The sequence below is a fragment of the Eublepharis macularius genome, chromosome 17, assembly GCF_028583425.1.
Source record: "Eublepharis macularius isolate TG4126 chromosome 17, MPM_Emac_v1.0, whole genome shotgun sequence".
NCBI lineage: Eukaryota > Metazoa > Chordata > Lepidosauria > Squamata > Eublepharidae > Eublepharis > Eublepharis macularius.
In genome coordinates this window covers 2,334,203-2,347,907 of record NC_072806.1, presented here as the reverse complement: position 1 = coordinate 2,347,907, position 13,705 = coordinate 2,334,203, and the positions used below count along the sequence as shown (strand labels likewise).

At 45.3% G+C, this 13,705-nt stretch overlaps 1 protein-coding gene across 2 annotated transcripts in view; it reads left to right on the top strand.

Moving 5' to 3' along the window:
• The first annotated feature begins 7,532 nt into the window (after nt 1-7,532).
• CAPZB (capping actin protein of muscle Z-line subunit beta) overlaps nt 7,533-13,705 on the top strand; it is a 58,783-nt gene continuing 52,610 nt past the window's right edge. The window contains exon 1 of one of the 2 annotated variants that reach the window (XM_055001328.1): nt 7,533-7,701. In XM_055001328.1, coding sequence (XP_054857303.1) covers nt 7,699-7,701 — 3 coding nt within the window. In that variant the 5' untranslated portion in view covers nt 7,533-7,698. The remainder of the gene's footprint in view (nt 7,702-13,705) is intronic. The other variant, XM_055001329.1, reaches the window with a different exon arrangement.

Here is a 13,705-nt window from a genome sequence, read left to right as displayed (position 1 = left end):
GGCTAACGTTGTGTCTCCCTACACTTGGCGAACATGCGCTGAGGCATCTCGTGCAGAGAGGAGGACACCCCAGAGGGGAGTTGATCAGCAGAGTACATTCGGGGCAGACAAAGATTAAAAAAGCTTTGCACTGCACAAAGAGAAACTGTAAAACACATTCTTGGAGCTGTTGTAATGGCCACAAGCTTAGATAGCTTTGAAAGGAAATTCAACTACTTAAGAGGAGAGGTCTCTATCAGGGGCCATTGGCCATGATGACAAAATTAAACCTCCATTCTCAGAAGCAGTGTACCCCTGAATGCCAACTGCTAATGGGCAACAGCAGAGGGAATGTTTTTACCTCTGTGCCCTTCCTGCCTGTGAGCTCCTTTGAGTCATCTAGTTGGCCACTGCAGGAAACAAGATGTTGGCTTCTATGGACCCTTGGTCTGATCCCGGAGGGGTCTTTGGATGTTCCCAAAGCCAGTGGCGAGGCTTTCGCTCCAGCCGCTTTCCAAGCAAACAAACCCGTCCTCTTCTAGCATGCCTTGCCATAAACATTCAAGAGCAAGCAGCTGGCCCTCATTTCAAACCATGTTCTGGGAGAGCAAACATTTTTTGGCCAGTGAACTTAATGCAAATATTTGGGGCAAAAACGCGAAGCAGCTGTTCTGTCCTTTTATACCTCTTAAGAGCAAACCGAGCCCCCCTCCACGCTCATCTCCGGGCCATAAAGGAAAACATCCTTCCCCTGAACTCGGAATTTGTTCAAAAGAATAATTTTTAAAAGGATGCAATGTAGACCGACAAATCATTAAAGAGTTTTCCTGGCTTTGAATGTATGCAGGCAACACACGCCCTCCCCCTCCACTCTCAGAGGTCATTCAACAGCCATAAGGTTAATGGCAAAATTGCAATTGATTTTGTTTCATGCCCTGGCTGACACAAACCTGTATGTGTTTGATTTATTTATTGCAGTAATACTGGGCCTGCTTTTCCAAATGAAGTCTTTGCTCCAAGTAGTTAGCAGTTGGGGCAGGGCCGTGGCTCAGTGGTTGTGCAACTGTTTCTGCATGCAGAAGGTCGCTGGCTCGATCCCCACCATCTCCAGTTAAAAGGATCAGTTCATATGTGATGTGTGAGAGATCTCTACCTGAACCCCTGGAAGGCTGCTGCCAGTCAGAACAGGCAGTATTGATCTTGACAGAGCAAGGGTCTGAATCAGCAGAAAGCAGATTCATGTGTTCAGCATCTGCTGAAAGAACTGTGTGTGTGTGATGTGCCATCAAGTCGCCTCCAACCTATGGTGACCCTATGAATGAAAGACTTCCAAAATGTCCTATTGTTAATAGTCTTGCTCAGATCCTGCGAAGTGGATGACGTGGCTTCTTTTATTGAGTCAAGCCATCTTGTTTTAGGACCAGGGGAAAATGACGGGGCCTTCACTCGTGACTTTGACAGCAGCTTGATGGGCAAAAACCAGTAGACGAAGTTTTTCACGGACAGAAACATTGTCACCCAATAACGATGCATTTCGCACTGCTGTGGAAAGCTCAGCTACGTGGGCAAATTAGAAATTTTGCTATCTACTATCTACTGAAGGCCTGGGGAAAGGACAGAAAGCAGAAGAATGTATGCACACACCTCCCCAAAAGGCAAAGGATGATCTATCTCAGCCTGTGGTTAGTAAAAAGGAGCACACATGTATGTCAGTTTTAGAATGTTCGAGTTGGCATAATGGAGCAAGAGGGGACTCTCGATAACGTTGGGCGGGAGACGCATTGGGTTTCTGTGCTTTGTAGATCCTTCAGCCACACAAACTGTACCTGCCTAGGAATGCCTGTGAAATCCGTTTTGTCCAAATTTCTCCCTGGGTTTTGGGGTATCAAATGACCTAATCTAATATGTTCAGACTGCTACTTGCTATTTTCAGTGGGCATCATTTAAAAAAAAAACGTGCACCACTATATAACACCAGACATTTATGACACCAGAGTGCAAAACCCATGTTCTGCAGACCAACATCTGCTGGTGGTCCCTGGCACCAAGGGACCACCAGCTTGGCCTCAACCAGGGGCAGAGCCTTTTCAGCTCTGGCTCCATCCTCATGGAACGTTCTCCCAGTTGAGACCTGGGCCCTGCAGAACTTATTACAGTTCTACCAGGCCTGTAAAATGGAAATATTCTGCCAGGGTTGAGGAGCTGGCAAAACTATCCTGCTGGTCTCTTGCCTGTTTTGTTCCACTCTGCTATCTAATGAGATCTATTGTGCCTACCCAGAATGATAGGTATTGATATTTTATTCTTTTAAATGATTTTAAACTGTAACTTACCTTATGAAATTGTGGTTTTATGATGTTGTCACCTGCCCTGAGCCTGCTCGCAGGGAGGGCGGGATATAAATCCAACAAATAAAAAAAATAAAAAAGGGATTATGATGTGATTATGGGATACCATCACGATGCAGTGACAGCTGCTAGAATTCTAGTAGCATCTTACTGGAAACAGCAAATAACACCAACTCAAGAAGAACTAATGGGAAAGATTATGGAAACAGCGGAAATGGACAAATCGCCAATGATATTAAAAGGGAAAATGGAAGAAGAGTTTGCCGGACCCTGGATACTGTTTTATAATTGGATTAAAAATAAGCATAAAGATTTGAACTTGCCAAGAATGTAAAAGGATTTAAATGCCTTACCAACAGTATATGTTATTTACTAAGAATGTTTAATGATATACTGAGCATTGTAAGCAGACTATTATGGATCTAATTATCTTTCTCCTTCTTTTTCTTTTTCCTAATTCTCTTCTTTTTGTCTTCTTGCTTCTTTACATCTTTCTCTCTCTTTTCTATTTGCTGTTTATTTGAAAAATCAATAAAAACCCTTTGTGCTGCCATTTAATCAATGTGCAGATATTTTGGTGAACATTAGTAAATTAGAAGAAAAGCAGTGCTGGGAAATAAGCAAGCACAAATTCCAAAATGCATTATAGATGCTTCTAAATTAAATAGGAGGAGGACGTGGAGAAAGTTGTGATGCAGCACAAACTGATGGAGGAACAGCTGAGTGTGTGTGTGGGGGGGTATACGTTCACCCCCTATGCCTGTTACGATGCCGGACATATCACCAGCCAGAATACACAGCACTGGTACTTGAAATCTTGAGCGAGCCATCATAAAACAAATTCTGGTAAGATCAAAGCAGTTCCCTAGTCTGCAGAGCTTGCCTGTTTGATGTGATGTCGATGGAAAAATTGAAATGACTTCCCCGAGGATACGTGGTTCCTATTACAGCTCCAATTTAATGGAGCTCAATGTACTATCTGTATCAAAAAGATTGCTACTAGTTCTAATGCTGGATTTGGGGTTTTTTTGGCAGGGAAATAACTTTGAAATTGTGGCTCCTATCCAAAGTGCTTCCAGTTTCTCCCCAATACTCAACTCGTCTGATGAAGCAAAAACCAGAATAGCTGACAAAGCAAAAAATAGAATAGAATAGAATAGAATAGAATAGAATAGAATAGAATAGAATAGAATAGAGAACTGAGAACTGAGAGAGCCAGTTTGGTGTAGCGGTTATGAGTACGGGACTCTAATCTGGAGAGCCGGGTTTGATTCCCCACTCTTCCCCTAGAAGCCAGCTGGGTGACCTTGGGCCAGTCACAGCTCTCTCAGAGCTCTCTCAGCCCCACCCACCTCACAGGGTGTTTTGTTGTGGGGATAATAATAACACACTTTGTAAACTGCTCTGAGTGGGCATTAAATTGTTCTGAAGGGCGGTATATAAATCGAATGTTGTTGCTGTTGTTAAAATAGAAAAGAGTCCAGTAGCACCTTTAAGACTAACCAACTTTACTGTAGCATAAGCTTTTGAGAATCACAGTTCTCTTCTTCAGATGAATGGAGGGTAAGAAGAAACTGGTCAGAAGAAATGTTTGTTGTTGTTGTTATTATGTTTTAACCCAGAGCAAATTCTCTAGCTGAGATTGGCTGTTATGTTGGATTGCCAACAGAGGTGGAAGACGAACTCGTCCGATCAAAGCTTGTGCTCCTTGTGCGGAAATTGGCAACTGGAGCTTTTTACAACACAAAGACAAAAATTGTCACCTGTGCCTCAGGCAGCTACTATTGACACAGCTACAGAGTATGGCTGAAAAGTGAACAACCCCAGTATCAGTCAGAGAGCCACGAGTTTGAAAACTGAATGCTGCAAAGTTGGCTTGGGGTGGGGGGAGAATCTCATGGTATTTTTACTTTCTAGCCCCACCCACCCACATACCACCATTTCTTCCATCTATGGCCATGACTCCCCCTTTAAAAAATGAAATGGCTACAAACGGGCATATGATTCCAGATCAGGCTTAGAGCATTCAAAATATAAGGAAGTTCAATAAGTCTGTTCAAGCATTCGGGATGAGCAAGGGGACACAGAAAAAGCAAAAACACACAGTCCCCCTTTCCTTACATTTATCCTAAATTCTGTGGAGGGCGTTTATCAACACCCATTTTCAAGCCATCTATGCTCATGGCCATCGCTATGTCCACTGGAAGCAACTACCACAATTTCATTACTCGTTGAGTAAAGAACTGTTTCCTTTCGCTTGTCTTGTAACTATTGCCCATCAACTTCATTAGATGCACCTATATCTAGTATTAGAAGAAAGTTCTCTTTAGCCACTCTTTCCATGCCATGTATATATAATTTTATAAACCCCCCCCATCATGTCCCCACAATCCTTAGTCTTAAAAAAGAACAAAGACATTGAAATCCCCAAGAATTTTTAGCCCTTGGTTACCTTCTTCTTCCCCTTTCTAAGTTCTGCAATATCGACTTCGGGATTCAACAACCAGAACTCTACATAGGATTCCAGATGGGGTCACATCACATAGATCTGTGCAAGGGCTTTACAATATTGGCTGTTTTATTTTTAGTCCCTAATAATCCTCAGCATGAATTTTGCCTTTCTTACCATGGCCATACACTGAATTGATATTTTCGCTGAGTTTTCCACTACAACCTCAAGAGTCCACAATTAGTTCAAATCCCTTTGAGATAGAGCCAAGGGCATTGGGTGGAGGAACAGAGAATGCCAGATAGTAGGTGGAGGATCACATTTGGTATGTGTGAAAAACTTCCTGCAAATGGGAAAGTAGCACAGTATGGTAGGGAGTAGAATTTTTCTCCCTGCAGCTTTCTATTGACAGGGAGTCTTTGAATGTACACCTCTCTCTCTCTCTCTCTTTGAAATCTACTTTATTTATGTCATTTTTAGGACGTATTTTATTGCTTTATTTGCAGCTTATCTTTCTCATTGATCGTGAGAAACACACCTGGGAACCCTGTGTATTGTCTATGGGCAATCGATGTCCTTAGTTTTAGTATGTACTTTGAACTCCTGTGTCTTTAATGCTTCCCACTGTTTTTTGTGGCACTAGTATTTCTTTAGTGCCTGTTCTGGCCTCTTCCGTGGTATTGGGGTGGCACTTTGTCAGGGAAAGGGTTAATAAAAGTGTGCCAGTTCAGTGTTTTCACTTCTAAAATCTTGTAATCGGGTGGCAATGCTTCCTACTTTTTTAATGGTACTAGAATTTCTTTAGTGCCTGTTGCAGCCTGTTCCGTGGTGTTCCAGGGGTATTTTGGCAGGGAAAAGGTTAATAAAAGCATGATATTTCTGTATTTTTATTTCTAAAATATTGTTCTCCAGTGTCTTTAACACACCCTACTGTTTTTTGTTTAATGCCCATTTTGTTTAATACCCATTCCAGACTGTTCCGGCTTTTGCCCTTTTCCTACAGAGAATAATCCAGACAATATGAGCTACCTGTGCTTCATTTTGTCTAATGCCAGTCCTAGAATTGCTTGTTCTGTTTCAGCATTTCTTCAACTCTTTATTGGGTTCTTGCTAATGCTATGTCTTTGTAAACTTGCATTTATTTACCCTATGGCATTGTTTATGGAAATGTCCTTGATATGGACTGTACTAATCTCATGTTGTGTAATCCGCTTCAAGTCTCAGTGAGAAAGGCAGACAAATGACATTGACAACAACAGCTCAGCTTTGACACGGTCAGGGACTATAGATTATGCTACTGGGTACTGTCTGCTGATGTAGATATGTGCCTACTGATGAGTTTCCATATTGCGGAACATGCCATGTAAATTAGTTACGTTGTGTTTCAGAAAGGTTTCATCTTTGTGCCCGGCTTCAGGCTTGTTTTCAAATTTCTGCTTTTGTACCTGCTCCCTGAATATCCTGACTGTTGATCACTGTCATAATTTTTGCTCAGTGACTGTCCAAGCTGTTTACTATATAACTGTGTAATCTGCCTTGGGTCTCAGTGAGAAAGGCGAAATAAATATGTGCTCCTATGAGCTACCTGTGCTTCATGTTGGCTGATGTCAGCCCTAGAATGGCTTAGGTTTCAGCACTTCTTCAACGGATTCTTCCTAATGCTAAACTTGTATTTATATATCTATGGCATTCAGGGCCATATTAACCCATGGCTGGGCCCCTAGGCTTTCAGGTATCTCGCCCCCCCTGCTGCTCTTCAATCTTTCACCCCACTACAGCTGACAGACTGACCCTGGTATCTAGGTACTAGGCTGCAGTACATAGCCCTATATCCATTTTGATGGTCTCCTGAAGAATTCTTTTCACAATTTTAAAAATATTTTTAATACGCAAGAATAATTCTTCAGGAAAGCACATTTTTGGGTTATAATTGTTTAATATTGTAATATTTATAAGTGAATATTTTTTATTATTTATTAAAATATATAATTTATGGATAACTTTTAATATAAGAGACAATTTGTTTTACTTCAATAAGGAAGCAGTTAATTATCTTATTCATAGAGGTTATATAAGAGAATCAATTAATTGTAATTTATGTGGAGGTGTGCCTCAGAAAAAAAAATTGACGGCCCCCCTAGTCCCTGCGGGGCCCCTAGGCTTTGGCCATCAGCCTTAGGAATAATACCGCCCTGATGGCATTTATCCATGACATTGTTTATGGAAATGTTCTTGATATTGACTGTACTAATCTCCCATGGTATAAACCGCCCTGAGTCTCAGTGAGAAAGGCGGAGTATAAGTGATCTAAATAAATGAATAAATACATAAATATTTCACTTGCACTGTGTAATCCACCTTGTGTCTCAGTGAGAAATGCATAATAATAATAATAATAATAATAATAATAATAATAATAGCTCCTCTCTGTATTATATATTCAGATATAAGCATTAACGAACCAGTCACATCACAGCAAAGTTCCCCTCTGCTTTTTCTGCTTTCCTCCTCCCCTATTTCATGGAATGGTCTCTCCCTTTCTAGCCATTCCATTTCTCTGCGATTCTCCCCCACCCTCCAGAGAATGGTTTCTTCCAGTCCCTCCCCCTTCCCCTCTCTCTCGCGCACCGCCCGCTCCATACTTGGCGATGGCCAGCGAGCCGCACGCTGATTGGCTGAGGCGCCGGCGAGGCGCACGGCGGGGGGAGGGGCGGGGCCAGGACTGCGCCTGCGCAGCTGTGACCCGGATGTTCAACTGCTTGACAACGGCGGAAGTGGAAAAAAAGGAGGAGGAAGAAGAGGAGGAGGAAGGAGAGGAAAGAGAAGAGGCTGCGGCCTGGCTCAGAGCTGAGAGAGGCCGGACGGAGGGACCGAGCGCCGCCGCCTCTGCCGCCCGAGGGAGCCCAGGCCCGCCCAGCCAACATGGTGAGGGGCGGCTGTCAGGGGAAGCCCCGCCTCTAGGGAGGGAGGGGGGCTGCCTCAGTGGGGAGGGGGCACTCTTGGACTGGGGGGGGGGGTCGAGCAGGGGCCGTTAGAGGGGATTTGCCAATCTCCAGGTAGGACCTGGAGATCTCCCGGAATTATCATCGATCTCCAGGCCACAGAGGTCAGTTCCCCTGGAGAAAATGGAAGGGGGGCTTTGTGGCCTTTTAACCCTCTGTGGTCCTTCCCCAAGCCCCGCCCTAGTTAGGCTCCGCCCCCAAATCTCTAGGAATTTCCCAACCTGTAGCTGGCAACCCCAGGTGAGAATAGGAGAGGGCAGTGTGGCGATGGGCTGTCTCCTTGTTCCCCCCCTTTCAATGTTGTTTTTCGAGGTGGAGGCTCTATGGAGGGAAACCCCTCCCCCCCCTTTTCCCCTTGTGTTCAGTTCTGGGATGGGTAGAGGAAGGGGGTAATGCAGAGAGAGGGAATGGCTGGCAACAGGGAAAGCCTTGTCCTTGTGGTGGGGAGGTGGTTATGGGGTAACAATGGTGTGTGTAAGCGAAGGGTTGCATCTTGCTTTCAGGAAGACAAGGGTCCTCTTCCCAGAGTGCTGGGGAATTCCTCAATGTTGAGCTGGGGTGAGCAAGTGGGGAATGGGTGGTAGTATGAGGGGAAGGGAGCAGATGAAGGATTTTATGAGTTGCTGGGGTGGGAACAGCAGGATTTGAGTCCAGTGGCACCTTAGAGACCAACAAGATTTTCTGGGCATAATCTTTTGAGAGTCAGAGCTCCCTTCTTCAAACTCCTGAAAGACCAACTAGATTTCTGAAGAAGGGAGTGTTGACCCCCCAGAAGTTTACAACCTGAAAATCTTGTTGGTCTTTAAGGTGCCACTGGACTCAGATCCTGCTACTGCAGACCAACACAGCTACCCACCTAAAACTAAACTCCTGGGATAGCAATGGTAGGAGGGACAGTTATGTGAAATGGACGAAGCAACAGTTTCAGATGAGAATTAGGCTGCCTGCCACAAAAACCCATGCTAGGATAAAAACATACTGTTTTTAGTGTGTTGCAAGACTCCTGTTGTTATCTGAAGAAGATCGTTCTTGGTGGGCCAGGGGAGTTTTGAGCCCTGGACACTTGCAGATTGCTATGGGCTGTTTGTGTTTAAACGTTCCAGCAGGAGGGTGAGGCGAAGAGCCCAAGGTTCGTGGACTGTGCCAGGAGATTGCTGTGGGGAGGGCTGGGGACTGAACTGTGTGTAGTTGTAGAAAGTGAAAGTGCGGTCTTGCTGAAAGCTATTCATCCTTCATACATATATTCTCAGCTGGATTCTGCTGGTGGGATTTTGGTAAAAGATACATGTATGGTGAAATAAAGAGCCATTTGTTTCTCTGAGGTTTGTTTAGTGAAAGCTGGGAGGACCTTATGCTAGGGTTAGTGACTACATTTTTTGGTGCACAATTAGTGGGTAGAACTTCCCTATTTTTGGAGTGGGCTGTGGTTGTGAGTGAACCTGTACTCTTAAATCAGCTAGAAATCTGAGGTGGTAAGGTTTAAATTGTGTTTGTGGACTGGGCCAGGTATCTTGCTAATTCAGCAACACAGACTTACAAGGCATGGTGCAATTTGAGTGGTGAATTTCTCAAGTTACTCACCCAGAATGAAATCCTTGCCTTGGGCAAGTGTTGAACTGTAAGCCTGTCATTGTGGAAATGAGAGAGCCGTGAACAGAGCTATGTACTGCACCTTTCCATGTGAACACATGAAATGGCCTTTGAGTCAGGCCAGTCACCCATGCAGTCCAATACTTTCTACTCCACCTGGCAGCAGTTGTCCAGTATCTTAAGCCTTTCCCAGTTCTGAGTTCCTTTACAATGGAGATGCGAGGCATTGAGACTGGGGCCATAATGTGTGCTGCGCCACTGAAGTATGTCCCTTTCCTTCTGAACGAGTGGGGTTATATTTATGAGAATTTTTCCCGTTTGTCTATACCCAATTGATTCTTGAGCAGTAGTTTAACCCGCTTTTCCCTGTTTTCTTAACAATGTAGGCTTCCCCATCATGTTGTTTTTCAGATTTATCTTAACGGAGGCCCCGTCTGTGTATTAATACCTTTATTCCTTAATCTATCTCTCATTCTGTAAATTCCTTCTAATGGGGAGACATCCGGAACAGTTTAGCTGAATACCTGATGCTTGTCCTGATTATTGGAAAGCTGGACATGTATTCTACTCTGCCTCAAATGTCGAGGCGTGAGTCATGCCAAAAATAATTGCATTCTCACTAGCTAGGAAGTTGTTAATTGATACACTTAGAGGGCAGAAAGTGTGTGAAAATGCTTTTGCATCTAACAGTTTAAGTGAGGGACATGTAGTTTCTTTCCCAGTAATGGACTGCGCTCTGGTGTGTAGTAACATCTTATATGGAGCGTGATGGGAGCTCTTTTGCACACTTGAGTGATGTGGGTTCCAGCAGTAGTTGGGAACATCTACAAATGCCAGCTTTCTATGACGTATATTTAACAGAGACAAAAGTATATTTTCAGGCACATAGCCTCAACCAGAGTTATGTTTACTTGAGTTTGTGGTCTTTTGGTGCAGGCAAGACTGCTGAGATTCTTTGAGAGATGCACCGATTGTAAAGCATTTTTCACACTGCATGTGTGTGAAAAATGACATTGTTAAAAGGAACTGGTCATTGGATTAAAGCCATGTCTTAATGTCTGTGCTGAGTGTGCAACTCTGCTATGTTCTAGAATTTCAGGATGATACTTGCTGTCTTGGACGCAAGCTTGTTTGCATAATTATGAGAATGGGCCTCCCTAACACTTGAATTTTTTGAAAATTGCTGTCTGTAGCATGCAGCTATCTTCTGAAATCTCCATCCACCCAGGAAAAGGGGAGAAAAGGTTGCTCTGCCTCCTTAAACCAAGCTTGTTTTTCTGATAAAGGCCTATTCATCTTAATTTCCCTTTTATGCCCTCTGGTTAGTCTTTCTTCATCTGGCATTCTGAGAAAGGCACATGAATGAGAAGTTAATTGGGCGAAGGAAGTGTCAATTAACTCAGGCTCAGATTGGTTACTCTTTTTCCCCAGAGTGATTTGAGTAGATTGGTATCTTTTTATTAAGGGCTTAGTAGGTGGTGAACGCTGCTGCAAACTTCAGGTTACCTTATTGCTCTGTGTATAACAGTCTCTTGGGTGCTTGTTCTGCAGTATTCTCCCAGAGTCCTTGTTAATTCCTCCCACCTCCCCATCAAGTGTGGCAAGTCATAGGCACGACATGCAGTTGGTTGGTATGCTAGTCTAGTAGGAGTATTACGGTGTTTGTCGCCTGGCAGTAAAACTTAAGCATACAGTATAATGTAACGCTTGTCTATTTTTAGAGTACTTGATACTGTACTTGCCGTAGAAATGATTCCTTTTGGAGGAGGTGAAGGCGGCATCTGGGCTGCCCTTTCCTCCCCCCCCCCAGCTGACTTAGCAGCGAAACCAGAAGTGGAGTGAGGAGGTGCTTCAAGGAAGAGGCTCCGGCTGGCACTGGCATCTTGCGCTACCGTCCTTCTTTGGGTCTGTGCCACGGACCGAGATCCTGTGAGAATCTCCAGACTGCTGATTGTCGGTGTAGGGATTGACACGAGTGACACGAGCCTACATGGCTCGTAAAGTGTTGAGTGTGCAAAACAGCAAACAGTGAATCTTAAATAGCATGCTCCAAGAACCTGAATACTTGGCCTTCTGTGGTCCTCAAAGATGTTGCTGTCGTGCCTCTGTGTGGGACATGGCTCTGAGGGAGCTGCTCGTCCAGTCTGTGGCTGCTTTCAGGTGTCCGAGTAATTCCGTCGTGGTTTTTGTATTTGGCGTGTTCAAGTTGAACCAAATCAAACGCAGCGCAGAGATGCAGCAGGGTTGCCTTTTCTCAAATGCCGTTGTGCCTCTGCTGTTCTTGGATCAATGTTTGTCTCCTTCCAAAGAGGAGTCATGCCAGGAGCAGTAACTCAGACTGGGACACAGGGGACCAGGTCTGCTGTGGGTGCATGGTCTTGGTTTACGCCTTCCTATTCTGAAATTAATTTGTGTGTGTGTGTGTGTGTGTGTGTGTGTGTGTGTGTGTGTGAAGTCTCTAATCTGACTTCAGAAATTAGAATTTTGAGGAGAAAAATGGGTGTGAAAGCCACCGTCCAGGAAAGCTCCCATTCTTGGCTTTCTGCAAATGGTGCAAGACTGAATTATTCAAGGAGGCTTTTTTGCTCAGACAGGAGGAATATACTGTAAGGGTGTAGTCTCAGAGGGATGCACTGGTAGAGAGAGAGGGACCAGGGACCACTGTGAGCTGCCATGTGCTCCCTGTTGCTTTTGGTACGGTCCTACTGGGGTGGTTCTGTGTTGTTTACTGTATGGGTCTTAGAACAGCTTCGCTCTGTTTCGGCATTTCTTCAACTGTATTGGATTTCTGCTGGTCTAAATCTTTGCAAATCTGCATTTGTAGACCAAATTACATTGTTTATTAAAATGTCTTTGAAATTGACTGTACTAACTCACACTGTGTAATTGCCTTGAATCTCAGTGTGAAAGGTGGACTAGAAATCAGTACCATAGTGAGGATCGCCGGCACCCAGGGGCAGCTCCAGGGGCTGTTGGTGCCCCTGCCACCACTTGGATGTGTGCACGTGCACCCGGACTGCGCGATGATGTCACTTCCTAAAAGTGATGTCATCAGGCAGGGCACGCTGTCCCTGGGAGCGCACCCACGATTCCGTGCGCTCCCGGCCAGCAGCTGCAAGCTGGCCACCCCATTGACGCGGCAGACAGCCAGGGTAGTGCGCTGGCGGCCTTCCAGCCCTCCCACTCAGTTGCCCTGTGCTGCCGCCACTAGCGCACGCTCCCGGCCGGGCACAGCAGCTGCGGGCCAGGCGTGGCCATCGGTGTGGCAGGTAGCGGGGCAGCACATAGGCGGCCTCCCAGCCCTCCTGCTCAGCCGCCAGCGCTGCCGCCACCAGCTCCACAGTGCGCACTCCCCACCAGCGCCCTTTCTTTGTCGGTGCCAGGGGTAAGTGACCCCCCTGCTCCCCCTAGATCTGGCCTTGCTAGAAATAACATAAATAAATGAGTTCCTCTTAATATTATTGTCATCGCTGCTTCGTCTGCAGGCAGTCATCTGTTGGGTATCGAACTGACGTGCTCTGTGGAGCCTTTTCTGCTGCCTCTACTTTGCCTTGCCAGTTTGGGAGTCTCCTTGAATGGCACTGGACTGGAGAGCACCTGGAGTAGTAATATTACATGCTGATGAGGGTTCTTAGGATTGCAGCCTAAGTCTCTTGCTAGCTGAAGGCTCAGTTGAAATGAAATCTGTATGCCTAGAGGCAGCATACTTCGGAGTAACTGAGGTTGGGGACTGGCCATGTGGTCTTCTTGCTGTGCTTGTGAACTTTGTAGAGGCTTGCTACTGCCGGCAGTGAAATGTGAGGCCTGATGCAGCAGGGCCATTCTCATTACCCTATGCCACCTGCCTTGGGAAAGAAGGAACAGCCCCACTCTCCCGCACATGGAGACTGAAAGGGGGCTGTCAGGGCTGGGTTAATCATTAAGTACTGCTTGGGATTGGAGGGGGGTCTTCCCAAAGTGGACATGAGCTGTTACGATTGTGTGGATTTGGCCAGTGTGGAAGCAGTGCCCGCCTTTGTTCATTACACTGTGCTCCTGCAGTTGGAACAGGGCAGGTCTCCAGGTGGAGATGGGGCCAGGTTCCCAGCCAATAGCAGCATTCTCCATATAGCAGAAAGTCTCCAAGGTGGGGTAAGAAGGAAGCCCAATGTAAAATGGCAACGTGGGCCTTGTACCTTGCTTCTATTAGATAAAATAAGCTGATTTATACTGAACCAGACCATTGGACTCAGTATTGTTTGTTGTGACTAGTGGCAGGTGAAGAAAGGAGGTTTCCTTACACCTGCTGCCTGAGAGCCTTCCGGTGGAGATGCTGGGAGTTGAGTCTGGGACCATCT